The sequence below is a fragment of the Saccopteryx bilineata genome, chromosome 4 (assembly GCF_036850765.1).
Source record: "Saccopteryx bilineata isolate mSacBil1 chromosome 4, mSacBil1_pri_phased_curated, whole genome shotgun sequence".
Lineage (NCBI taxonomy): Eukaryota > Metazoa > Chordata > Mammalia > Chiroptera > Emballonuridae > Saccopteryx > Saccopteryx bilineata.
Window position 1 is genome coordinate 199,213,702 of NC_089493.1, and position 26,472 is coordinate 199,240,173.

General features: G+C 59.8%; 1 protein-coding gene across 1 annotated transcript in view; it reads right to left on the reverse strand.

Annotated features, from left to right (window-relative positions):
• Nucleotides 1–328: 328 nt before the first annotated feature.
• Nucleotides 329–26,472, reverse strand: part of DNAAF5 (dynein axonemal assembly factor 5) — a 32,547-nt gene continuing 6,403 nt past the window's right edge. The window contains exons 4-13 of the mRNA XM_066273578.1: nucleotides 26,176–26,294; nucleotides 19,020–19,252; nucleotides 18,273–18,485; nucleotides 15,132–15,275; nucleotides 14,065–14,233; nucleotides 9,677–9,824; nucleotides 6,777–6,927; nucleotides 5,921–6,077; nucleotides 2,345–2,536; nucleotides 329–1,298 (exon numbers count right to left, since the gene is read on the reverse strand). Of these exons, the coding sequence (XP_066129675.1) occupies nucleotides 1,162–1,298; nucleotides 2,345–2,536; nucleotides 5,921–6,077; nucleotides 6,777–6,927; nucleotides 9,677–9,824; nucleotides 14,065–14,233; nucleotides 15,132–15,275; nucleotides 18,273–18,485; nucleotides 19,020–19,252; nucleotides 26,176–26,294 (1,663 nt within the window). The 3' untranslated portion in view covers nucleotides 329–1,161. The remainder of the gene's footprint in view (nucleotides 1,299–2,344; nucleotides 2,537–5,920; nucleotides 6,078–6,776; nucleotides 6,928–9,676; nucleotides 9,825–14,064; nucleotides 14,234–15,131; nucleotides 15,276–18,272; nucleotides 18,486–19,019; nucleotides 19,253–26,175; nucleotides 26,295–26,472) is intronic.

Here is a 26,472-nt window from a genome sequence, read left to right on the forward strand (position 1 = left end):
GGCTGGCTGCTGCCCTGCGACCGGCTCGAGGGTCTGTCCCTCCCACGGTGGGCCCTGGGCAGGCTGGCTGCTGCCCTGCAACCGGCTCGCGGGTCTGTCCCTCCCACGGTGGGCCCTGGGCAGGCTGGCTGCTGCCCTGCGACCGGCTCGCGGGGCACTCCTGCCACCTGGTGTCCAGAGAGGGCATTTACTGCGAGCTGAGGCCTGGGGTTCTCCAGGCTGGCTTCCCCAGAGGTGAAATCCAAGGAAAAATGAGTGATTTCTAAAAATGTCAGTTAATGATCAAAACAGACAGACAGGCATACAAGATAATTACAATAAATATTTTTAATTAAGTTTCAAACACTTAAGCGTAAACGTTAACATTTGATTTCTGCAAAAGGCAGCATTTCCCCCTTGAATTAACATGTATTTGGCTCATGGAAATAAAAACCACTGAACATGAAATCTTTTAGGCACTTGGGCGTAGAAGGTGCTAAAGAATAAAATATAATTTTACTTTACTGCTACTTCCAAGAGAGCAACCAAAATCTGATTAAATATTCTATTTTTAACAGTGTTAGCATTACTGGCCTAAGAAGGACACTTGACTGAATAGAGCCACAACCATTTTACCTTCCAGTAAATTCTAAATGGGAAAAATCTCATTGATAATAGTTCTTAAGACGTCATATTCCTTTCAGCCTGTTTTCTGAGATAGTAAGTTCCAGTAGACAGAATCCAAAGGAAGAATTAAAAATTTTAAAAAATTCCTTTGGCTTTAAAAATAAGTGGTCAAGCACTGCCTTGGGCGCTTGACGCCAGACAGAACCGCTAAGCCCTGAGCCAGCAGCCTGGGCTGGTGTGGCCACCAGGAGGCACAGTGGACATTTGCTGTAGTTGGACTTTCGATGAATGGCATAAACAGGACATGAAAGCACAGCCACTCTGTGAAGGTCATTTCAGAAGCTGCTGGGTCTGAGAAACTGTCCCAGCAGAGAACTGCGCCTCTTTCTTAGGAAATACATTCTTCTCACTGTCAGTCCTCCATCCTCGGCTGCTGATGAAAGGTGCCCTGTGGTGAGGTGTGAAGGCCATGAGCCACATGCAGGTGCGGCCGGGGGTTTCCTGTTCACGCCCACCTCCAGCGGAGGCACGGGCAGCTCCGGCCTGGAGCTCCGGTCACTGAGCGGGCAGCCTGGCCTGCACGTGCTGCAGGAGCTGCTCACAGCGGGTGGGGGAGCGGTGTTTGTGGATGACGGCCTCCGTCTCTCTTGCCAGCAGGTCAGGGAATAGGACGCTGCCTGCTTTGAGGACCTCTGTAAAACAGCAAACACCCTTAGCATGCCAGAGATAAGTATCAAACCAACACAAGTCCACAGAAATCAAAGCAGCACACTGCGGCTGTGCCGACAGACACGTGGACCAACGGAACAGAAGGGAGCCTAGAAATAAACCCACGTCTCTGTGGTCAATTTATGACAAAGGAGGATGACCACACAACAGGGCAAAGACGGTCTATTCAATGAATGGTGTTGGGGCGCTGGCCAGGGGCTCCGTTGGTTAGACCATCCTCCCGATATGCCAAAGTTGCAGGTTCGATCCACAGTCAGGGTGCACACGAGAATCAACCAACGCACAGATGATACATTGTAGAGGGAAAAAAAACAACCGATGAATGCATAAATAAGTCGAACAGCAAATCAATGTTTCTCTCTCTCAAGTCAGTTAAACATATTTTTAAAAAGTGGTGCTGGCTGGGAAAACTGGACAGATACATGCAAAAAACATGAACTTAAGACTACCCTTTCATACCACACACAAGAACAGACTCCAAATGGATTACAGACGTCAATGTTAGACCTGAAACCATGAAACTTCTAGAAGAAAATGTGGGCAGTAGACTCCTACATCACTCTTAGCGATGTCTTTTTGGATATGTCCCATCAGGCGGGGGCAGCAAAAACAAACAAACAAATGGGACTACATCAAATTAAGGATTTTTGCACAGCGAAGAAAACATAAAACAATGACACCCTTCTTGTCAGTATTTTGTTTTGGGAAATCTTTCAAATACATATTATTTATGTTTTAACATGAAACGGGCTTCTTGTTATTTTAAACGAATTAATAAATTTCTCAAAATTTGCTCAATTTTATTTCTAGTATAGTAACTACCACCGGCCTCACACAATACCAACACCCTTCAGGATGCCCAGTGACCCTGAGGACACGGGGATGTCCCGAGGGACCCGGCCTGCCCCCTGCCCCCGTGTGGCTCCCCCGACGCTCAGCCACGGGGAACGGGCAAATGTGCCCGGAACAGGCCCAAAGGCCACTCCGAGTGAGTCGCCAGGACACTCACCCAAGACTGCGTCCTGGACGGTGCTCTCGGGGTCATCCAGGTACACGAGGAGCTCCTTGTACAGGAACTGAATGTGGCTCTGGTAGGAGGACTTCCTGGTGTCCTCTCTGACACACTCCAGCCAGGTGACCAAGGCGGAGGCTGCCGCCAGCCTCACTTCATTGGAGACGTCATCCAGGCGTTTCAGGAGCTCTGGAGGAGGACGGAGGAAGACGAGCAGGCTGAGGGCCGCAGCGCCTGCACGGTGCTCACCCGGGTACTCACCCGGGTCTCTGGGAGCAGCACCCAGAGCTCACATGCCAGGTGCTGCAGGCAGAAGGGTGGGTGCCCTGGACACAGGGCAGGAGTGGCCCGAGGGCCTTTGCATGGGCCTCCTCACCCGCCAGGTGGTCTGGGCCCACTTAGACACCATGGTGCTCAGATTCAAAGCCTGCCACTCACGGGTATCAGGCAGGGAGGCCCCGCCTGGCAAGCAGATCGCACAGGAGGGAAGTCTGCTGACCTTACCCTCCGCAGCTCTGGGGACAGAGCCGAGGGCCCAGGACCTGACAGCCGCTCACTGTGCCCGTGTTGTGTCGCTGAGACTCCAGGACAGGCCGTTCTGCTGAGCAGAGTCAGTCTTCCCCTGCGGATGCTCTGACTAGTCACGGGTCAGACTTCTTATTAGATGCGTGTGTTTCTCACACAATCTACCAGCAACCTTTGGCCTCCATGACTGCTGTCTTTAGAGGCTCAGCAGACGATCAGCACGCAGTACCCGTGCAGGGGAGGTAAGCGAGGGCGGGAGCAGCAGCCCGTGTGGTGAGAGGCCCGTTCTCACTACCTCACAGGCCACGACTCTGTCTCAGCCAGGTTCGCCTACTGCTCATCCAGTGCACCGAGGTTTTTTTTTTTTTTTTGTATTTTTGTATTTTTCTGAAGTTGGAAATGGGGAGGCAGTCAGACAGACTCCCGCATGCGCCCGACCGGGATCCACTCGGCACGCCCACCAGGGGGTGATGCTCTGCCCATCTAGGGCGTTGCTGTTGTGACCAGAGCCATTCTAGTGCCTGAGGCAGAGGCTACAGAGCCATCCTCAGCGCCCGGGCCATCTTTGCTCCAATGGAGCCTTGGCTGCGGGAGGGGAAGAGAGAGACAGAGAGGAAGGAGAGGGGGAGGGGTGGAGAAGCAGATGGGCGCTTCTCCTGTGTGCCCTGGCCGGGAATAGAACCCGGGACTCCTGCACTCCAGGCCGACACTCTACCACTGAGCCAACAAGCCAGGGCCAGTGCACCGAGTTTTGACTTCAGTAACTAGTTCTCATTTCCAGGAATTCTCAAAACCATCTTTTAAAAGTCACTAACTATTTGTGGCACACAGCAAACACTAGGTGATTACACGTCGTTATCTAATGAGGACACCTGGCTTAAGACACAGAGTCAGACACCATGCACCCCCCCACCCCCTGGAACCGTCCTGGAATCAGGTGCCTGGTTCCCACAGGTCCACCTACAGCTTCTCCGGGTTCTCGGCCTCACGCTTGCCCCTCACCTGTTCCCACAGGTTCACCTACGGCTTCTCCGGGTTCTCGGCCTCACGCTTGCCCCTCACCTGTTCCCACAGGTTCACCTACGGCTTCTCCGGGTTCTCGGCCTCACGCTTGCCCCTCACCTGTTCCCACAGGTCCACCTACGGCTTCTCCGGGTTCTCGGCCTCACGCTTGCCCTTCACCTGTTCCCACAGGTTCACCTACGGCTTCTCTGGGTTCTCGGCCTCACGCTTGCCCCTCACTGGTTCCCACAGGTTCACCTACGGCTTCTCCGGGTTCTCGGCCTCACGCTTGCACCTCACTGGTTCCCACAGGTTCACCTACGGCTTCTCCGGGTTCTCGGCCTCACGCTTGCACCTCACTGGTTCCCACAGGTTCACCTACGGCTTCTCCGGGTTCTCGGCCTCACGCTTGCCCCTCACTGGTTCCCACAGGTTCACCTACGGCTTCTCCGGGTTCTCGGCCTCACGCTTGCACCTCACTGGTTCCCACAGGTTCACCTACGGCTTCTCCGGGTTCTCGGCCTCACGCTTGCCCCTCACTGGTTCCCACAGGTCCACCTACAGCTTCTCCGGGTTCTCGGCCTCACGCTTGCCCTTCACTGGTTCCCACAGGTTCACCTACGGCTTCTCCGGGTTCTCGGCCTCACGCTTGCCCTTCACTGGTTCCCACAGGTCCACCTACAGCTTCTCCGGGTTCTCGGCCTCACGCTTGCCCTTCACTGGTTCCCACAGGTTCACCTACGGCTTCTCCGGGTTCTCGGCCTCACGCTTGCCCCTCACTGGTTCCCACAGGTCCACCTACAGCTTCTCCGGGTTCTCGGCCTCACGCTTGCCCTTCACTGGTTCCCACAGGTTCACCTACGGCTTCTCCGGGTTCTCGGCCTCACGCTTGCCCTTCACTGGTTCCCACAGGTCCACCTACAGCTTCTCTGGGTTCTCGGCCTCACGCTTGCCCTTCACTGGTTCCCACAGGTTCACCTACGGCTTCTCTGGGTTCTCGGCCTCACGCTTGCCCCTCACTGGTTCCCACAGGTTCACCTACGGCTTCTCCGGGTTCTCGGCCTCACGCTTGCACCTCACTGGTTCCCACAGGTTCACCTACGGCTTCTCCGGGGTCTCGGCCTCACGCTTGCCCCTCACTGGTTCCCAAAGGTCCACCTACAGCTTCTCCGGGTTCTCGGCCTCACGCTTGCACTTCACCTGTTCCCACAGGTTCACCTACGGCTTCTCCGGGTTCTCGGCCTCACGCTTGCCCCTCACTGGTTCCCACAGGTCCACCTACGGCTTCTCCGGGTTCTCGGCATCACGCTTGCCCCTCACTGGTTCCCACAGGTCCACCTACGGCTTCTCCGGGTTCTCGGCCTCACGCTTGCCCCTCACTGGTTCCCACAGGTTCACCTACGGCTTCTCCGGGTTCTCGGCCTCACGCTTGCCCCTCACTGGTTCCCACTCACCGTCTGAGTCTCAACCTGTCCTTTCCTGGGGGCAGCGTGTGCACCTTCCTGAGATCTCAGACGTGGTTTAGAGAGGTAACTCCGAGGCGGTGCACATGCTCTGTCTGCGCTCGGGGTCGGGCCGGGGGAGACACCAGCCCCCCTGTGATCAGGAACCTGGCTGCAGACCCCTGAGCTCAAGTTCTGCTCGGTGGGGTGGGGTCTGGCTTCTGCATCTGGGGTCTGCCCGGTGTTTTGGCTCCAAGGAGGCAGTGACGTTGGGGGTTCAGGCCACGGGCAGCACACGCATTGCCCTGGCCTGTGTCACCCTGGGGCCTGGCCACTGTTCCCGCTCTGAGGGCCCCTGCCGCCCTAGAGCCACTCCCTGACCACGGTGGGAACCTGCGTGTCCCCCTGCGCTGTTGGGCCTCCGCCCCCAGCTGGTCCAGCTGTCCCGTTCCTGTGTCAGTCAGTGTGATGTTCTAATCTGTCATTGCCAGGTTTGTACTCTCAGAACCAACTGACCATAAATCAAAATAACATTTCCTAATTTCCCTATAGAAGAAACAACTGTCAAACCAACATAGACACATGGGAAAGAGAAACGTCCTACCTGGGTAAATCTTGATGAACATATCAGGGCGAATCGCACCACCAGAAGACACTAACAGCGTGTTCATGATTCGGCATGAAACCAACCGAGCCGTCTGGGAATCCTCCTCCAGGGTGGTCAGAATCTGGGGCACCAGCCTCTCCCGCACGTCCTGGACCTGCAGCCGTCGCAGAAACGGGAGTGACCACAATGGCGCACGCCGGCCCAGAGACAGGTGGCTTTCACACAGATACAATGAGACGGCGACATGGGAGACCCGAAGCTGGATCTTACGCTTTAGATGATTTGAACAATTTTTGCTTCATTTGATCAATGGAAAATCCATTATCCACAGAGTCTTACTGAGACACAAATCCCAATAGCCTGGTCCTTACCAGCGTGACTGTGTCCAAGAAAACGTGGGAGGCATTTAACTGAAACCACAGTGCGCTGTGGGCCAGGTGGAGCCCACACACACAGCGAGTACCTGGTGAGACGTTTTCACAAGCACAGTAAAGCACAACACTGACACTCTTTCTACTGCTGCCTTAATTCCTGTGTCAGCTGGAGACAGGAACGGAAACAGCGCAGAAAGCCCACGGCTGACCCGGTTCAGTTAGGCTCCCCAATGAAAACCTTTGTCTTGTAAAAAGTGACATTCAATATGGGAAGCTGAGAGCCCCCGAGATGAGCACAGCAAACACAACGCTTGTCCACGCTCTGCATCCTACCAGCTCGTGCCACGGGACTCCGCCCACGTCCCCGGGAGGACACTCAGCACTGGTGTGGGCACCTTTGTGCTGTGGCCAAGGAGACCCAGGGGGACCGCGGGGCAGCACCCCCACCTTGCGCGGGCCCAGGACGCCCTGCGCCCCACCTGTGTGGCTGACAGGACCTCGCTGCTGAGGAGTGCCCAGAGGCAGGACACGGCGGCTGTGCGGATGGCTGCGGCCGTCCTCCCTGCGTGCCACTGCAGGTTGGGGACCAGGATGTCCTTGATCATGGTGTCCAGGTGGCTGTGAAACTGCCTGAGGAGGAAGCACAGGAGAGCAGGCGAGAAGGGTCGACAGCTGCTCCCTGGAGGAGGCATTTGTTTTGGGAAGTGGGCTGAGGGGAAAGGACCAGACAGCAGAGACGACGCCAGCAGCAGTGGACACTGAGCATGAGAGCCCTCCGTTCCCGGCAGCAGTGGACAGCTGAGCACGAGCGCCCTTCGTGCCCTGGGGAGATGGCCATCCTGGCCAGCCTGCCATCCCGGGGGCTCCTGCTGGCCTGGCCTGGGAGCAGCTATGGGGCCTGAGCCGAGAGACCTGGGGCCCTGGGACCACCTTGCTGCTGAGGGGCTTCATCTGTCACTCCCCTTGCTCCGAGGAGGAGGCTGAGCTACACCTGAGACGTCACAGGAGCACCAGCGGGCCAGCGGTCACTCCCACGCACGACAGGCCGAGCAGGTCCCAACCACGCTCCCCCACCTCCACGAGGACGCTGCAGGTCTGTGCCAGAGACCGAGTCCCCATCCACTCAGCAGGGGACTTCTCACTGGTGCCCACCCACACTGCCGTGCCACCAAGACGAACGGGCTCTGGAACCCCAGCTGCCACCTGGTAGCTCAGCACTGCAGGGGCCAGCGCCCCACTCAGCACCTCCCAGAGACCAGCCTTGGCACTGCAGGGGCCAGCGCCCCACTCAGCGCCTCCCAGGGACCAGCCTCGGCACTGCAGGGGCCAGCGCCCCACTCAGCGCCTCCCAGGGACCAGCCTCGGCACTGCAGGGGCCAGCGCCCCACTCAGCGCCTCCCAGGGACCAGCCTCGGCACTGCAGGGGCCAGCGCCCCACTCAGCGCCTCCCAGGGACCAGCCTCGGCACTGCAGGGGCCAGCGCCCCACTCAGCACCTCCCAGGGACCAGCCTCAGCACTGCAGGGGCCAGCATCCCACTCAGCCCCTCCCAGGGACCAGCCTCGGCACTGCCCCCGGAGGTCCCCTGCGCTCACAGCCTCTGCTCACAGACCAGAGCGTGATTTGCTGAACGAGTGATTCCTCGACTTGTTTCCCAGCATCACTGTAAAGGGCACTCGGAACGTGGCTCACAGCTCAAACCCTGGCTGAGAACACCTCGCAGGGGCAGGCCGGAGGTAAGGGGCCACGGCCGCCAGCAGGGGGCACCCCAGAGCCAACGCCAAGGCGAGCTGCGGGCCAGCAGAGTGCATGGGGGTCAGGAGGCCATCTAGTCTTCAGTGAGCGTCAGTGTTGCAGCAGAGCTGCTGCTCCCGACGGGTGGTCTGCAGGAGCCCTGACTCGGGCGGGTACCCAACGTGGCTGACGAGCTGTGGCCATGAGCTGCGCCCGCTGTCTGAGCTGCCCTCCGGGGAGATGATGTGATGGGGAGAGAAAGCACCTGACTTTCAAACACTGACGCCCCTGCGCACAGAAGACACAGGTCAGGTGGGAGCTCGCGGGCGGCTCCTGCACGGTTGGTGCCTGGGGAAGAGGTCCAGACGGGGACTGTCTTTGCAGAGCGATCACAGAAACGGGGCCCAAGGGGACACGGCTTGGGACTCTGCTCAGAGAACCCCTTCAGCACAAAGGAGACCATCCACTTGGGAGAAACAGCTCATCCTCGTCCTGAGACCCCGACGTCCTCGCTGCTTCCTCGACGCTCCTGCCGACTTCACCCGAGTCTGGTGGAAACGCCTGATGCCAGGAGCCAGCCCCCCTCAGAGCAGGATCCGCAGGCCGGGTGGAGGGCCGGAACGGCCGACCCAACCAATGGACACTGACCGACGAGGGCCAGCGAGGGATTATTCCCTCTTGACGGTCTCCACCTCTGCGCGCGGACGGCAGGTTTCACAGCCGCTGTTGCTTCCATTCCTCCCCCTGCCCGTGAAAGCAGCTCATGCTCCCCCCACAGCCACCCGACGGTGTCTTCCCAGTACTGGCTTCTTCCATGAGGCTCAGCGCAGTGTCTGCTGGGAGCTCTGTCTAGACTCAGCGGCTGACCTGCAGGGCTCACTGTCCTCGGGGACACGGCGGAGCACAGGCCCCGAGCGGACGGCCTGGCCGGCGTTCCCACGGCCTTGCGAGCTCTCCAGGTGGAGGTCGGCCTCGTGCCGGGACGGCAGCCAGGGCGGCACTCAGCATGTTTTATGGTCCCTCCTCAGCGCCACGTTTTTGCAGACAAGCAGGAAATCAAAGTTCCTGCAATGTGATGTCTGGCTAGAGGCCCAGCAGCAATCAGCGTGAATCCAGAGAAGAGAAGTCGGCACGAGCCAGTCACCTCTGACCCCATCAGCCTCCACAACGAAGCAGGACTCTGCTCTGTGCTGATCGGCTCCCTCGGGGACAGGTCCCCCGACAGCTCCCAGCCCCACCTGGGCAGACCCGGCCGCCCCTCCTCACAGCAGGACGGTGTGTCCACAGGCCGCCCGGCAGCCCACACAGCTGCAACACAACCAAAAGTCCTTTCAAAGGCTTCACCATCAGTGGCAACTCAATCAATGCTTTGTTAGGTTTGAAAGGTACCAAAAGGCTTTTAAAACTGAGAACAGCTAATATATAAACCATTAATAGTTAATGTTCCCTAAAGCTTTTTCGCTCAATGGAATTTTAATGACCACACTAAAGGGACTTTGATTTAGGGCCTCCCTTTGTGGTGCACTCACTGCCCTGACCTTGCTGCTGACCCGCGGGCATGGGCAGCAGGCCCACCCGGGACCCCTGTGTGTGGGGGCACCCCTCCCCGGGACAGCGTGGGGCGAGCTGTGGCAGTGCAGACCTACCCCTGGGAGTCCACGGTGTCCTGTGCCCGCAGCAGCACCCGGGACAGCGTGGAGAAGAGCTTCAGGCGCATCTGCGGGTCTCTGTCCGGCTGCAGGCAGCTCCGCAGGACGGGGACCAGGTGGGGCAGCGCCTCCCCGAGGGCGGGGCCTGGAACACAAGAGCTCCCTGTCTGCCTGTGGGGTGTGGGGGCCCTGGTCCCAGACAGATGAGCCCCTCAGCTGCAGAAAGGGCGCCCCTTCTTGGTCGTGGACTCATGTGATTAGCAAAGAAAAGTAACGAGAACATTTATCAACCCCCAGTCACTCTGTTCAATTTGTACACTTCCTGTTTTCTGACATTTCCCCAAACTCTTAAAAAATTAAAGTCAAGCAACATGTTAAACATCAACCGAAATTAGTTATTTAACATCTTCCCGGGAAGGTGGTGGGCGTCCGCTGACTCCTCGCTGAGAACACACCGTCCCCTGAGCCCGGGGGGGGGGGGGGTCTCAGCCAGGTGCAGGCAGGGGAGGCTGCACACTCACGGAGCTGTGGCTGGTGTCACTCGAGCTTCGTGTCACAGGACCCCCACCCCACACGCAGCAGGCCCTGGGCACAGAGGATGCGCTTTCTAGACTAAGGTCACTGAACCCCAGGTCACGGCGCTCTGCTGATGCGACGAGGACTTCAAGGGCAGCAGGCAAAGCGGCCTGACCCTCGTGCGATAGGCCGTTACCAACCCAGAGACAAACCTGCGAGCCGGGAAAGCAGCTGGGGGCTCAGGGCACCAGCCTGGAGCCGTGCAGCCAGCACAACTGACCGGCCCGCGAGCAGGACACATCCACATGGGGAGGGCCTGTCCGCTTCCTTCACAGAGGGGACACGGCAGGAGGGTCAGTGAGTGGCCACTGCCCGTGGGGAGGCCACCTTGACTCCCACCCGAGCCGGCGCCCCACAAATGGGCAGCACACATCGTTCCCAACACTTAACGTCTGTGTCTATTGAATAAGGGGGAAGAGCAACGCAGAGGCGCTGGTCATGGTACGAGGCCCCCAGCACAAGGAAAGGACAACGGTCCCCCAGGGCCCCACACTCCCAGTGGAAGGGCAGCTCAGCGTCCTGGGAACAACTTCGAGGAGCAGGCCAGCAGCGTGACAGAGAACACATCAATGGACAGTGTCCACGCACAGTCGTCACTGAGAACGAAGACCCTGGGAGACGTCTGAGTTGCCCAGAGCTGCCCCTCCCTTCTCATGACCTGCCTGGCCACCGAGAAGCAGTGGCTTCTGAAGGGGAGATGGCAGCTGACGCCTGGGGTCTGAAAATTACCTTTGTGGGGTCTTTTGTATTTTTTTTTCTGAAGCTGGAAACGGGGAGGCAGTCAGACAGACTCCCCCATGCGCCCGACCAGGATCCACCTGGCACGCCCACCAGGGGGCGATGCTCTGCCCAGCTGGGGTGTCGCTCTGTTGCACCCAGAGCCATTCTAGCGCCTGAGGCAGAGGCCACAGAGCCATCCCCAGCGCCCGGGCCATCTTTGCTCCAATGGAGCCTTGGCTGCGGGAGGGGAAGAGAGAGACAGAGAGGAAGGGGGGGGGTGGAGAAGCAGATGGGCGCTTCTCCTGTGTGCCCTGGCCGGGAATCGAACCCGGGTCCCCTGCATGCCAGGCCGACACTCTACCACTGAGCTAACCGGCCAGGGCACCTTTGTTTTTTAAAAAAGAATTATCTTTTAAAAATGAAGCGTGTCCAGTGAAGTCTTCTCAGACAGGTTAGGGTGAGGGTCTAAAGGGCAGCGTGTGGGTGTGGAAAGGAGCCCACTCACAGGGCACCCCGGGGATGGGACAGCCTGGAGGGAGAGGACTGAGGAGCAAGTGGCCGCCATCCCACAGACCTCACTGACCACAGGGCAGGCCAGAGCGCTGCCTGCCAGTGTTGCCTGCACACCCTCCACTTCCAGGCCCGGGGCCAGGTGCAGCCCGTCCTGCAGCTGGGGCTCTTGACAGTGACCGGACGCCCACCACACGCACTGAGGGTGGGAGAGGAGGGAGACGCAGACTCTTCTCACGACCCAGGCGCCCGAGCACGGCCCAGCGGTGGTCCTCACAGAGCAGACCTTGTGTCGAGGTGCAGTCCCCAGGGGGACACCCGTCCCTGCCCTCCCCACCACCGTCTGTGCTGGCCTCTTCGTCCACGCCCATCTGGTGTCCTACCTCAGGGCCGGTCCCCCCAGGGGACTTTCTGTGGGCCCGATGCCCACGTCGGCCGCTGCCCTGCCTTTCGCGCACACACGAACACACATATTAACAGGCTGGGAAAGGGCATCTCTGGCTTCAACAGAGGAGGCTACATGACACCCACGGTCAAGGTCGCTGCTGAAGACAGAGGGGATGTGCCACCTGCCTACGGCGGGCAGAGGGGTGTACTGGGATGTGCACTGTGCCACTGGTGCTCAGGGAGTTAAGAAAACAAATCCCCAAACCAGGCCTGGCCTGCCAGCCCCTTCTCTGTGCCCTCCGAGCACGGACCCTGCAGGGGTGCGCATGCGGCTTGCTTTCTGCAGCGTGTCGCGGCATGCGTGTTCCTGTGTCGCTCTGGGGCTGACGGCGGCGTCCAGGCTGCCAAGCACTTCTCTACGATATGTCATCACACAGGGAACTAACTTCCTGTTGGGTATTTGGGCCACTGCCAACTTCTGTGACTAAATACGCCCCCCCCCTCCCGCTGAGTATTTCTGGGCACCTGGCTTTCTCCACAATCAGCATTATTTCCCCAGGACAGGTTCTCATGAGTGTGATTGCTGGAAAAGGCCGGAACACACACAGACATGCACACACACGCTGTCGGAACCCACTGGTAACTGCAGAAGCATAAACTCAGGCTCCTCACAACCCACCAGCCCTGTCAGCCAAGGCTTCCGCTCAACCCAAGGGTGCTTTTTACATTTTGACTAAATTCATAGATGAAAAAGGGCATCCTACTTCAGACCTGTGATGAGAGAGCTAGACAGGAAGGGAGAGAGATGAGAACAATCAACCTGTGGTTGCAGCACTTTAGCTGTTCATGAATTGCTTCTCATATATATGTGTCTTGACCGGAGGGCTTGAACCAAGCCAGTGGACTCGGGGTCTCAAACCGGGGACCTCAGTGTCCCAGGTCGATGTTCTATCATCCACTGCGTCCCCACTGGTCAGGCAAACCCACACCTCTTTATTAAAGGCTGCGTTTTCCTCCTCTGCTCACCAGGGGTGGTGACTCTTCAGGCAGCTCAGACACGGTGCCCAGCCCCACGCGGGGCCTGCTGTGAGCCTCCCTGTCTCCTCCTCCACGCTGGCCTCAATCCTCCCTCTCTCCTTTGTAGCCCCTTTCCATCTTTCCAGACTCTACAAAGTTATGTTTCTCTATGTTTTACAATTAAAGTAGTCATCTTTTCACAGAACTTTTCTAAGTAAGGAATTGGAGGAATTTACCTAGCAGAAAGTATTTAAACCCTCTTTCCTGTTAGTAGTACACGCTCCTTACACAACACTTGGAAAATACTAAAGAATAAAGAAAAGAAGAAAGCAAACCTCTTCCACACTCCCAGAGCAGAGGAAAACGGTTCCACCTTTCAGATTTTACACGCACACATGCAGGCACACACACACACACACACACATGCTCACGCACACACACGCATGCACGCACACACAGGGAGTCAGAGCAAACACAGGTGGGGCTACTGAACTGGTAGTTCTAGAACCAGCGCCTGTCACCTAACATATTATACTGTCAATGTTTTCCTGGGCAAGACATAAAATGAGGACCCAAAAACGTTTTTTTCCAAGTGGCTGTCAGTTTTGGCACCACCGTAAGAAATATCTTTTTTAAACTGCAAATAGAAACAGATTCTAGGAGACCACCTCAGGTGCAGCAAACCTGGACCCGCTTTCCTGCTGAGAAAGCACGCTGGTCCCCAGTGTGCACACCTGTGCCGTGAGCGCGGGAGCCGCCTGGTTCCTGCACTCGTTTGGGAAACACTCGAACCCTCAAAAGTGAACACCCTGGGCTGTGCACAGACAGCTGTAAACCTCCGTGCCCCCCTGAAAACCTCGCTGGAACCCACCGTGGAGACTCAGGGGTGACACTTCGCTCCAGGAGAGGCCTGGCGGTGAGGCTGGGGATGACCCGGGAAAGGCGGAGGGTCCCGGCCCCTGCAGCCACCCACCTACCGACCCGCATGGCCAAGTGCACCTGAGGGACAGGCTATAGGGGGGCAGGGGAGCAGGTGCGGGTCTGACCCAGAGCCCCATTCCAGCCTCCAGGATAATGTCCTCAGCATTTCAAAAGTCCAGGTTTTGTTTGTCACCCCTTCTCCAGAGGTGACACTCTGAGTAACTTACTCAGCTCTGTTCACCGTGGAGGCTCACCTGCGTGGGTGACCAGCACACAGAACTGCAGGAGTTCCGGGGAGTGCACGGTCCAGTCCCGCTGCGACTTGGCCAGCCGCTCCAGGAGGGGGCCCACGTGCTCGCGGTACAGGTCCTGGCTGTCACCACCACTGTCCACCGCGGCCAGCATGTCCATGGTCTCCCGGACCTGGGAAGTGTAAGCCACAGGCTGGGACAGTCTTGACTTGGCTCAGAGCCCCCTCAGGCCACAGCCTGCTGGGATGGCCAGGTTAACTGCAGCCACGTCCCCGTGAGGACGGCAGAGCACCCTTGGAAGCAGGGGCCAGGACCTGGGGCTGTGGACACTGGCTGACCACCTGCGTTTCTGCTCACGTGATGGCAAGGTTGGCACACAACCAGTGAACAGACCAGCGTGTTTACTGAGATGCTGGTCCCGGGCCCTGGTCTATGAGCGTGACAGCTGTGCCCCCACATCCCTGCACTACTGCAGAGCAGAGCTGGGGTGTGATGGGCTTCAGGGAGCTCATCCAAACAGGCCGATTGTCTGCAAAGTCCAGCGAAGTCCTCTCTGCCCGGCTCCCAGCCGACAGACGCTGGGGTGGCAGTCACTGCTGCCCTGGACGGAGGGTGAGGGAAGACAGGCGCCACCACGCAGCCCCTGCCCGCTCCTCCTCGGGCTGCAAATGCCAGGAGGGCCTGGGACTCCCCGGGCCGGCTGGGATGGGTCTGTCTGCAGGGTCTGGGAGCGCCAGCTGTAACTAGTGACAAGCTGCCCGCAGGACTCGGCCCTCGGACACAGAGTCCAAAGGGGCCCCAAGGAAGAAGAGGGAGGGCTGGCCTCCCGCCCCGAAGGTCAGCGCCTGGAGTCTCCGTTCTTGCAATCACACAGGAAGACCCCGCCGTTCTCCCTCTGTAGACCTGCGCTCGCCCCACCGCGTGCTGGGTGGGGATGCCCTCCCTACGTGTCTATGCACCGGACGCTGGGCCAAGCTGTCCGCAGGCAGAGACACGGAAATGCACAGGCGCTGTGGCCCGGGCCAGCTTGTCCCTCGTCTCTGTGCCACCGACCCCGCAGCAGAGCTCACCTTGTGGCCCAGGCCCGGGGCGTCCGCAAGTGCCATCACGGTCACCAGCACCTCCATGAGCTGCAGGCCGCACCCTCGGCAGTCCTCATGGCACACGCACACTACGGCCTGCACGCACAGCAGCAGGCGCTCCCCGTAACGGTGCTGCCAAAGGAGGAGGGAGCCCGTCAGTCCTGGCCGCTGCCCTCCTCCCACGCCTGGCCCATCAGATGCTGCACCCGGGTCTCAGATGCTGTGACAACGGAAGAAACTGCGTCTCGGAAGAAACAGCATGGACTGCTCTGTGCACAGCGTCTGCGCAGAGTGGAAGGGACAGAAGGCACAGTGGTCAGCGCTCCCGAAACAAAGCGCAGTCTGTAGGCAGCAACACAGCACAGGGCTGCCCGCCCTGCTCTTCAGCGGAGTGGGGACCGGGGAGTGACCCGATGTTATCAGTTTCTGCCCTTCAGGCCTGTCCCTGAGCAGACATTTCCAAGGCGAGAAGGAGCTCTGTGTGCTGAGCCCCGGGCGGGTGCCGGCAGGACACCTGGGGCTGCCGCCCACCAAGCCCAGACCTGCAGCAGCTCCGTACCCCCTGGACACTTTGTTTCACACAGGAGCTTTCAAATTTCAACCTGTTCTTGAAAGACATTCATGGCCTGTTCTCACAGCTACGGGAAATAACCGTAGGAAACACAAGCTACTTCCTGAGGATGTGTGCACACACGCACTCGCACGCCCTCACAGGTTTACAGGCACACGTGCACACACCCAGGTCAGAGCAGGTGCCTCCGCTCACACCGGAGACGACGAGGTTTTTGTCTGTCCGGAAGCAGCAGACTGCCAAGTCTGGGTTCCGTCACGCTGGCGTCCCAGCCTGGGCAGGCCTGGAACTCGTCTAGGGACGCCCATGCAATGGGACTTTGTGAGACGCTGTCTCTCGTTCTTCAAATGCTCATGAAAACCGCCTGGAAAACCCTGGCAGACAAGGAGCCAAACACGAACCTGAAATCGAGGTTCAGGGATCCAGCTCTCCTGCACTCGACACTAAGGTACGAAATTGTATTTTCTTGGCTGCAGAGCACGTAAGCTACATGTCTAAACACCAGTACAAGTTCTCAACGTACACCCTCTGGCAGCAAATGCCCCTAGCTTGCAAAGTGACCCACAGGGTCAAAATCATTATCAGAACCACTTGTGAGCAAAAACGCAGAAGGTATGTGGACTGACCATTATGTTAGAAACGGCTTTGGAAGAAGCAGAAACAGCTAAAACCTCCTGGAGGAGACGAGACGGCCTCCAGCCTCCCTTTCCGAGACACCATCTGGATTCCCTTTCTCCGTAGCTTACAAACTGCCTCACAGGTTCATTCAAATAGTGCATAATGTGGCTGTGGGCAGTGTCCTTCTCATTGGGAGGTCAGAGAAAGGCTGTGACCGATGACCAGACGAGCCCACCGCCAAGTGCACCAGTGCTGGCCTGTGCCCTCCCCAGGCCCAGCTCTGTGGCTGCAGCACGGTCATGTCCGGTGTTGGCCTGTGCCCTCCCCGGGCCCAGCTCTGTGGCTGCAGCACGGTCACGTCCGGTGCTGGCCTGTGCCCTCCCCACGCCCAGCTCTGTGGCTGCAGCACGGTCACGTCTGGTGCTGGCCTGTGCCCTCCCCACACCCAGCTCTGTGGCTGCAGCACGGTCACGTCCGGTGCTGGCCTGTGCCCTCCCCACGCCCAGCTCTGTGGCTGCAGCACGGTCACGTCCGGTGCTGGCCTGTGCCCTCCCCGGGGCCAGCTCTGTGGCTGCAGCACGGTCACGTCCGGTGCTGGCCTGTGCCCTCCCTGGGCCCAGCTCTGTGGCTGCAGCACGGCCACGTCCGGCGCTGGCCTGTGCCCTCCCCGGGCCCAGCTCTGTGGCTGCAGCACGGTCACGTCCGGCACTGGCCTGTGCCCTCCTGGGGGCCCAGCTCTGTGGCTGCAGCACGGTCACGTCTGGTGCTGGCCTGTGCCCTCCCCACGCCCAGCTCTGTGGCGGCAGCACGGTCATGTCCGGCGCTGGCCTGTGCCCTCCCCGGGCCCAGCTCTGTGGTGGCAGCACGGTCACATCCGGTGCTGGCCTGTGCCCTCCCCGGGGCCAGCTCTGTGGCTGCAGCACGGTCACGTCCGGTGCTGGCCTGTGCCCTCCCTGGGCCCAGCTCTGTGGCTGCAGCACGGCCACGTCCGGCGCTGGCCTGTGCCCTCCCCGGGCCCAGCTCTGTGGCTGCAGCACGGCCACATCTGGCGCTGGCGCTGCCCGGACAGACCACTCGAGGCAGCCTGCTGGCCCCACAGAAAGATCTGGGGCCACGTCCAGCAAGCCCAACAAAAACAGCGTTATTTTTCTTCAGTAGCAAACGATGAAAAATTATTCCGAACTGCTAACCCTAACTGTCCAGGCTGCGTCAGACGGAATGGGTGCTGCTCCGTTTCAAAGGAAACACACCTATCACAGCCACACAGCCGGCCCTGGGCGCCACACCCTCAGGCGGCTCGCCGGAGGCTCATGACTGAAGCCCCCAACATGGACGAAGTCCAGAGTGCTGGGGTGGGGCGTTACTGCAGGGGACACTGTGTGGAGCCACAGAGGAGCCTGCACCCCCTCGCAGGGAGTAGGAGGGGGCTCATTAGAGCTGCCCACCGGGTGACCCTCACTGGGAGCACGTGACCACGGCAGCACTGGCCACATGTGGCTCTTGGATACTTGGAATGTGGCCAGGGTGACTGAGGAATACATTTAAAAATGTAGTTTAAATGGCTGCTGTGCCAGGTGGAGCTGATGAGATAGGAAGCATGTGCGGTCTCAGCAGGACGGGGACACGGCCGCACCCTGGCCACCGTGATCGGTCTGACAGATCCCGGTAGACGCACAGCAGTGACCGACCAGCAAGTCATGCAGATGGTAACTGGCGGCAACATGGCCACCAGAGAGGCAGTGATTTCAATCAGGGTGCTGCAAGAATTTTAAAAACCTGCACGACCTCCTGATGAGTGAGGGGCACTGCCCTCTTCTCTCTGACCATCAAACAGAAATGAGAGCAGCTGGCACAACAGCCGTCTGGTCGGGACAAAGGAACAAGTTTGTGCCACAAGATGAGAAAGGCTGGAAGTCGCTGCCTCCTGTCCCCACACTTACATTCTCAGACCCTTGACGGATGCGAGGCCCGGCCAGCTCCGTGGCAATGGCTTTCAGGTGTGGCTGGAGGGCCTCCCGTGGGCAGCCCCGAATGAGTGAGGCGAGGACCAGGAGGCCAGAGGCGCAGGGCGACTTTTTCAGCATCGGCCAGATCAGCTTCAGAAACACTTCCGGGCTGACGAACGTCCCGATCAGCTCTGCGGACCGCGTGCACTGTGGAGAAAACGCACGGGCTGGGGGCGGCCACCCCGGCACCTCTGCTGCTGACCGCTGTGTGCTCAGGACACGGTGTGAAACAGAGGCCCTTGCTGCTCTGAACCTCCGAGGCTGCTGGCTTTTAGGGCAGCGTGTCTGGCTGGCGGAGGGTTGTCCTGGAGGGCCCCTGATGTGGGACAAACGCACAGGGCCCCCGGTTGTGGAACCCCGGCTGAGGAGGAGGGACAGAGGTGCCCAGCTCGGTGACCTCAGGGCAGCCGGATGTGTGGACGCCCATCCCCAATGCCCGGCGGGGCGACTGCCTCTGCACACCTCCCTCAAGGGCGTCACAGGATGGAGCAGATTGGGAGCAGGGCTGGGCCAGGGTGCGGGGCAGACTCGAGGCCGTCCTGGGGAGAGGGGCACCCTAACCTCAGCGTGGTGCTGGGTCCTCGGCCACCAGGCTGCATAGCTCACAGACCCACAAACCCGAGTGCGAATGGACAGCCGTCTGCCAGAGCGCACTAAGTGTGACCGGACGCAGCCACTCACACTGCTGATCACAGCCGACTCCTCGTCGGCGCAGGCCAGGAGCAGGGTCCGGAGCAGGACCTCGAGGTGCTGCGTGACATGGTCCTCGGCATGCAGCAGCAGCACCGTCAACAGCTGGGCCGCCTTCACGCGGGTCCCCACCACCCAGTCGGTGACGTCGTGGCAGATGGCCGGAAGGATCTTGCAGAGGTTTCTGAAGACGAGCTCCCGACAGCCCAGCCCAGGGCGAGTCTCTAGGGAAAAAAGTCAGAAAGAAACCGTCGTCCTCACAGACTCTCAAGAGTTCGTGTGAAAAGTCCCATACCGTACCCTCCTCCTTACGGTATGCCTAGAGATTTTATCCTGAACTCCTAAAAATTCAAACCAACTCGCAAGACAGCAACAAAGGACAAAGTGTCATAATTCAGACTTTCACAGTGAGGTCGAGGTGTGAGTGACAGGGCAGTCTGCACACCTGGCCAGGTCTGACCTCCAGGCACACCTGCAAAACACTCGCACCAAGAAAACGGCTACACCCGGCTACACCCACTGCCCGTTTCCTGTGCCCCCTGGAAGGCCCTGTGCCTGGCACTCCTACCTTGCCCCAGGCGACCACGCCCCCCCACACAGATGGACTGCTCGTTCCAGAACGCTCCACAGGTGGACTGCCCAGTCCAGAATGCTCCACAGGTGGGACCGTGCCGCATGCACTTCTCCACCTGCTTCTTGCCCGCCCCATCCTGGAACCGCTCCCCTTCCTGTGCCCAGAGTTCTGTCTGTTCTAGAGAGTTCATATAAACGAGTGTCTTTCACTAAGCAAGATGTTTGCAAGACACATCCACGTCCTGGTGTGCACAGAACTTCCTTCGTGGCTAAACTGTTCCCTTGCATGGAGGGACCCCCATGGTGCATCCACACTGGCTGATGGACAGCTGCGTCACTTCCAGTGGGGCTGCCGTGTGTGCCCTGTGGGACCTCCACACGACTGTGAGTCTGAGCAGGGGGGGCTCCGGACTGACTGCACAGGGCGACCCGCAGGCTCTGGCTCCAGTCGATGGCGTTCGACAACGCACTGTGAGCTCTCCCCTCAGCAGTAACAGTGACGGCTGGGACGCGCCCTGGGGCCCAAGGACAGTCACCCTCCCTCCAGGGCGCTCACTGCCCTCGGGTGCCCAGAGAGGCTGTGTCACTGAGTCTTCTCTGCAGACATAACTGCAGGAGCTCACGACTGAGAAGCTCGGAGAGGAAACATCGGCAAACAGACGCTCGCTGGCTCCGCGCTGAGGGAGCACCATGCACACCAGCACTCGGGGGCGAGCGGAATGTCTGTCAAGTTTGTTTGTGACTGAAACAAAGTCAAACATGGCCGTGCAGACGTGTTGGGAGGAAGGACGTGTGAGAGGACAGCACGGGGGAGTGAGGGCAGGGAGGACAAACGAGTCTCAGCAAGGTGCCGCAGCTCAGACGGAGAACAGGGGAGACAGAACAGAAGATGCTCTTTCTGCCGTGACCACTCTTCACCCTCGGGTCTGAGGGTCAAAGTTAAATCCTCGCTCAAGCACAGGTGGGAGGGGCTGTCTTTTCCTCTGTCCCTGTGGGTTCTCACCCCTAAGTCTGCGGCGTGCGCAAAGTGCCCACACGGGGTGCTGAGGAAGGCCCCATGAGCACCTGCACACTGCCGGGTACTCACACGACCATGCTCGGTTGTTAGCATCTGCGGCACTGAGAGCCGGCACGTGTGGGACGGGCGTGGGGCTCCTTGCTTGACCTCTGCTTTGCAGCTGGTTCCTGGCGTGGGGGCCTGAGGATCCTGCTATGTGTTTATGGTGACACTCCAACTTGTATCTTTCTACCTCCCTTTTCCTGCTACCAAGCAATTTCCTTCTGATCTTCCAGTCCTTTTTCTGACGAGCTACTGGGGGCTTTACTGCAGATCTGTGTGGGCACCCAGTAGGTCAGCCAAGCTCCCAGTGCACCCGCACTGTGCCTGCTGCAGTCAGGAGCAAAGGCCTCCCTTGGAGAACCATCCGACGTGTGGGCAGATGTCAGGCCTCAGGTACAACGTGGGCTGAGCACGGTGGCCTCGGGGCTCCTGGGGAGGACGAGGGCCCTTCCTCCTCACTTTGTTTTTTCAGCACGTCTCCCTGTCTCTCAGATCAGGGAGAGGCCAGCAGAAAGTCCAGATAAGCAGGTCAGAATGCACGAACACGGATCCAGCTTACTGTTTGCACAGTTAGACTAAGCGTGATTTAACTGCAGTCAGAAACACAGAGCATCGATTTTTAAATGTGTTTACCCACGTCCGATAGCAGGTCCGCTGGGACTGGACTCACAAACTCTCAGGGTAGGTGGGCCAATGAGGTGGTCAGCGGGGGTCGGGTGGGGGTGTGTGTGCCGTGTACAGAGCAGAGTGACCTGGAAAGGGTTTAGCGGTCGACTTTCCTCCATGCAGGGGCTGAGGGGTCGACTGAAAAGGGGTCCAGGGAACTGACAGGGACCCCTGCTGGGGCCTGGGGCTGGCCCCTCGTGTGCAGGCCCTGACTTGCCCGCTGAGGACCAGCCCCTGCCCCTGTGGCCACGGCGCTCCTGGTAGAAGACTCAGCACGGGGCCTGAGAGCATGAACCAGGCGCCACTATGGCTGCTGGACGGCAGGCGCCTGCCCCACAGCGGGCAGCTGCCGTCTCCCTCACACTTGGGGCTCAGACGCTGCAGGCCCCACGGAGCACGCCTGCCTTCCCTGCCTTCCCGGCACAGTCCCCGCACCGGGACAGTACGCATGGCAGAGCGGACCAGAGTGAGCTCGGTGAACATGAGAACACAGGGCCTCATGCGGGAAGCCGTCCACACCACAGCGGCATTCCCTCAACGGGACTCCTCTCGTTTCTAAAGTGGGTTAAAAAAAAGCAAGCTCTGGGCCCTGGCCGGTTGGCTCAGCGGTAGAGTGTTGGCCTGGCGTGCGGGGGACCCAGGTTTGATTCCCGGCCAGGGCACATAGGAGAAGCGCCCATTTGCTTTTCCACCCCCTCCCCCTCCTTCCTCTCTGTCTCTCTCTTCCCCTCCCGCAGCCAAGGCTCCATTGGAGCAAAGATGGCCCGGGCGCTGGGGATGGCTCCTTAGCCTCTGCCCCAGGCGCTAGAGTGGCTCTGGTCGCAGCAGAGCGACGCCCCGGAGGGGCAGAGCATCGCCCCCTGGTGGGCAGATTATCGCCCCTGGTGGGCGTGCTGGGTGGATCCCGGTCGGGCGCATGCGGGAGTCTGTCTGTCTCTCCCCGTTTCCAGCTTCAGAAAAATACAAAAAAAAAAAAAAAAAAAAAAAGCAAACTCTGTCCTCCGTGTTGAAGGTTTCGGAAGCCAGTCACCACTAGGAAGAGGGGCTTCCTGTCACTCAAGCGTCACCAAGAAAAACGGCTCCAACGGAAGGACCGCCCCAAAGAAGAAGGGCCTCCGGGACCGCAGTGCCCAGGACCTGCTGCAGGTGTGGTCCCGGCCCCCGTCCGGGGAGCTGGTGCTGAGCTTCGGGGAGTGCTGTCAATCTCCCCCGTGCACGGCTCTGCCTCGGTGTCGCAACAGGAAACGTACACCTTGTTTTCTCCAGGGAGGGAGAGCCAGCCCCGGCTGGACCTGGTCCAGGTGCGGCCTGTCTGACAGGCACGGTGCCCGAGCCCAGTGTCTACCAGCAGCGAACGGTCACCTTGTCAAAGCCCGTCTGTTCACCGCTCAGGTCTGCACCTGAGCCACACAATCGGGCTGTCTGTCTCGCAGGCAGAGAGGACACAGCACCCACTCATCCGACAGCTGCGGAGCCGACCCTGCCCCGGGCACAGCTGTTCCAGGTGCTGGGACGCAGGCACAGACAAGCCTGCCCTCAGAGCGAGATGACAAACACACGTCTCACTAGAAGCAGCACAGTGTCGGCTAGAGGAGTCCGGGGGGGAGGTAGGTGGGGGGGAGCAGGGGAGACACGGGGCGGGGGGTAGGTGGGGGGGAGCAGGGGAGACACGGGGCGGGGGGGTAGGTGGGGGGAGCAGGGGAGACACGGGGCGGGGGGGATAGGTGGGGGGAGCAGGGGAGACACGGGGCGGGGGGGTAGGTGGGGGGAGCAGGGGAGACACGGGGCGGGGGGGATAGGTGGGGAGGAGCAGGGGAGACACGGGGCGGGGGGGTAGGTGGGGGGGGCAGGGGAGACACGGGGCAGGGGGGGAATAGGTGGGGGGAGCACGAGAGACACGGGGCGGGGGGAGCCCAGTGCCTGCCGGCTGCCAGGTGAGGAGACACTGGGATAGGAGAGCCACACAACATGGGTCTGATGAAGGCCCGCGTCTGTGACGTGCAAAGAATTCCTGCAACTTCTTAATTGGAGAACAGACCACCCGACAGAGACCGTGGACAGATAATGGAGCAGCGCTGTGCCAAAGCCGTGTGCAAAGCCCAGGGAGCAAGCGGGCCTGCGAGAAGACGCTCAGTGTCACGTGACAGGGGAATGCGGAGTGGAGCCCACACACCAGCGAGGTGACCACCTCATACATCCCGGCCGCGGGGAACTGCAGTGCCCGGGATGGCCCGCAGGTCCCTGCGGTCACACACACAGTGTGGCCAGCACCCGGCCCCCGGACCTCTGCTCAGCATGCATCCCACAGGACGGCCACACAAAGCCTGTGTCCTGTGAAGTCAACACACCCTGGAAATGACCCACGTGCCCTTCAAGAGGTGATGGACACCCAGACTCGAACTCCAAGGATGGAACACAACCCGGAAGCTACAACACCAGGAAACCCAGACAAGAGGGCATCCTGGGAAAGGCAGAGCCACCAGGAGGACATGTGGAGCGGCAGCTGGGGCGGGGGGACCGCACAAGAGGCCACGTGGCTGGCGGAAGGCTCACACAGCTCCACCAGGACAGGGTGGACTCGTGTAAACTGTGTCACAATTAAAAACGCAGCTTGTCCAAAGGGGACACCACAGGACCACGATGAGACAGCTGGCGGGCCCAGGGCACCAAGAGGGCTGGGTGCTCTACCAAGCGATGGCCCGCAGAGACTTGGAGGACAAGTCTGACATAAGTGTTTAGAAAAATCTGAAAACTTAAATTTAAAATTCAGATTTTTAAAGAAAAAGAAACAATTTTAGGGAAAAATTCTAAAAATCTTAATGAAATCTGGTGCTTATGCACTAACTTTGTGATTCAATTCTATGTAAATTTATTCTGCTCCAGGTGACACAGATCTGAGCACAGCCATTCCCCAGCCTCAGTGGGCCCTCCGCTCTCCCTGCCGAGCTCCTCCAGGTCAGACCTCTGCAGTGCGTCTCCCACGCCCTGTCCCTCTGCGGCGTGACCTGCTAAGGACACAGTGCCAGTATCAAGCACTGGCAAGCACACTGCCATGGGGCACGAGGACATGGGAGGGTTTAACAGGAGCCTCAGGCCTGCACCGAGTCAGTGAGGCAGCTGGGGCTCCTGTGTCCTAGTCAGTGATGAAGGGAAGGGGGAAGGGAATGAAAGGGAATGGAAGGGAATGGAAGGGAATGGAAGGGAATGGAAGGGAATGGAAGGGAAGGGAAGGGAAGGGAAGAAGGGAAGGGAGGAAGGGAGGAAGGGAGAAAGGGAGGGAGGAAGGGAGAAAGGGAGGGAGGGAGAAAGGGAGGGAGGGAGAAAGAGAGGGAGGAAGGGAGGAAGGGAGGGAGGGAGGGAGGGAGGGAGAAGGGAGGGAGGGAGAAGGGAGGAAGGGAAGGGAAGGGAGGAAGGGGGGAAGGGAGGAAGGGAGGAAGGAAGGGACGAAGAAGGCAGGGAGGGAGGAGGGAGGAAGGGAGGAAGGGAGAAAGGGAGGGAGGGAGGGAGAAAGGGAGGGAGGGAGAAAGGGAGGGAGGAAGGGAGGAAGGGAGGGAGGGAGGGACGGAGGGAGGGAGGGAGGAAGGGAGAGAGGGTGGGAGGGAGGGAGGAAGGGAGGAAAGGAGGGAGGGAGGGAGGGAGGGAGGGAGAGAGGGTGGGAGGCAGGGAGGGAGAGAGGGAGGGAGGGAGGGAGGAAGGGAGAGAGGGAGAGAGGGTGGGAGGGAGGGAAGGAGGGAGAGAGGGTGGGAGGGAGGGCAGCCGGGGTGGCCCTCCCCGAGCAGGCAGCTTCCCTCACGGGCAGGAGCAGCCCTCACGCCCGAGGTCCACATGACGCTAGGTGTGTGCTCAGGCTTCCCCATAGGGAAGAGCCCTGCTAGAACCTAGGCTTGTCTCCTCCAAACAGGCGACTGCCTCTCACACCAACTGCCGAGGGCGCAGGAGCTGCAGGCGCAACACCGTGCATCTCCTGTCTGAGGAGGGAGGCGCCATACTGGCCCTCACACGGCAGGGTGGGGTGGTCAGAGTTGGCATCAGTCCGCTGTCCTTGCCGGTGTGCTCTCACCATTCTTTCACTTTGAGAAACAGCTGTACAAACTGTGGGACTGGAGGCATCTAGAGCGACCACAGCTGGAGGACACCGGGCCCCACACAGGACACAGAGGGCTGCGGCCAGGCTCAGACTGACCGGCACTGAAGAACGCGGCCCAGAACAGGATGCTGGTGCTGTGAGGAGTGGGGGACGAAGCCTCTGTTCCGAGTGCAGAAATCACCCCAATGTGAGGCCTACATCCTACCTGTGACCTGCGTGTGCTGCTCTATGTCAAGTTGACAGCAGCAGATTTTTTGGTAAATGACGAAATGCCACCTGTTTCCATAAACGTCTCCACCAGCAGCAGCAGGGGCGAGTGCTTCACAGTGGACCATGTCCGCAAGCTTGGGGTCCACCCGGTGGGGTTCCCGTGGGAGCCAGGGGAGCCCCTGCTGTGGACACCAGACCCCCGAGGAGGCCTCTTCCCAGCAGAGCTGGCCCCGGGGAGACACCACAAGCCACCTGGGGGCTCCTGGCTGCCACGTCTCGGCGAGGCCCTTCCTGCTCTGGGCTGTCCCCACGCCGCAGTCCCGGGAAGCTGCACGTGGCCCTTCCTGCTCTGGGCTGTCCCCACGCCGCAGTCCCGGGAAGCTGCACATGGCCCTTCCTGCTCTGGGCTGTCCCCACGCCGCAGTCCCGGGAAGCTGCACGTGGCCCTTCCTGCCCTGGGCTGTCCCTCACCCCGCAGTCCCGGGAGGCTGCACGTGGCCCTTCCTGCTCTGGGCTGTCCCCACGCTGCAGCCCCGGGAAGCTGCACGCACCTGGTGAGGGGTGATGGGCGGGAGGGGGCGTGGCGAAGTCCAGCTTGTCCTTGAGGTCCTCCTCGTTCTCCTTCTGCCACTGCAGGCCGACCTGCTCCCAGAGGCCGGCGGCCTCCTGCCTGCAGACACACAGAGATGCAGTCAGGGAGGGGCCACATCTGGTGCCCAGGGTCTCCCGAGAGCCGAGCAGAGGCTGCTGGGTGTTTGATCAGTCTGCCGACAGAACCGGGCGCTGACGGAGGGCTGGGTGTGAGCCCCGAGGATTAAAGAGGCAACATTATATTTAAAACCCCAAGA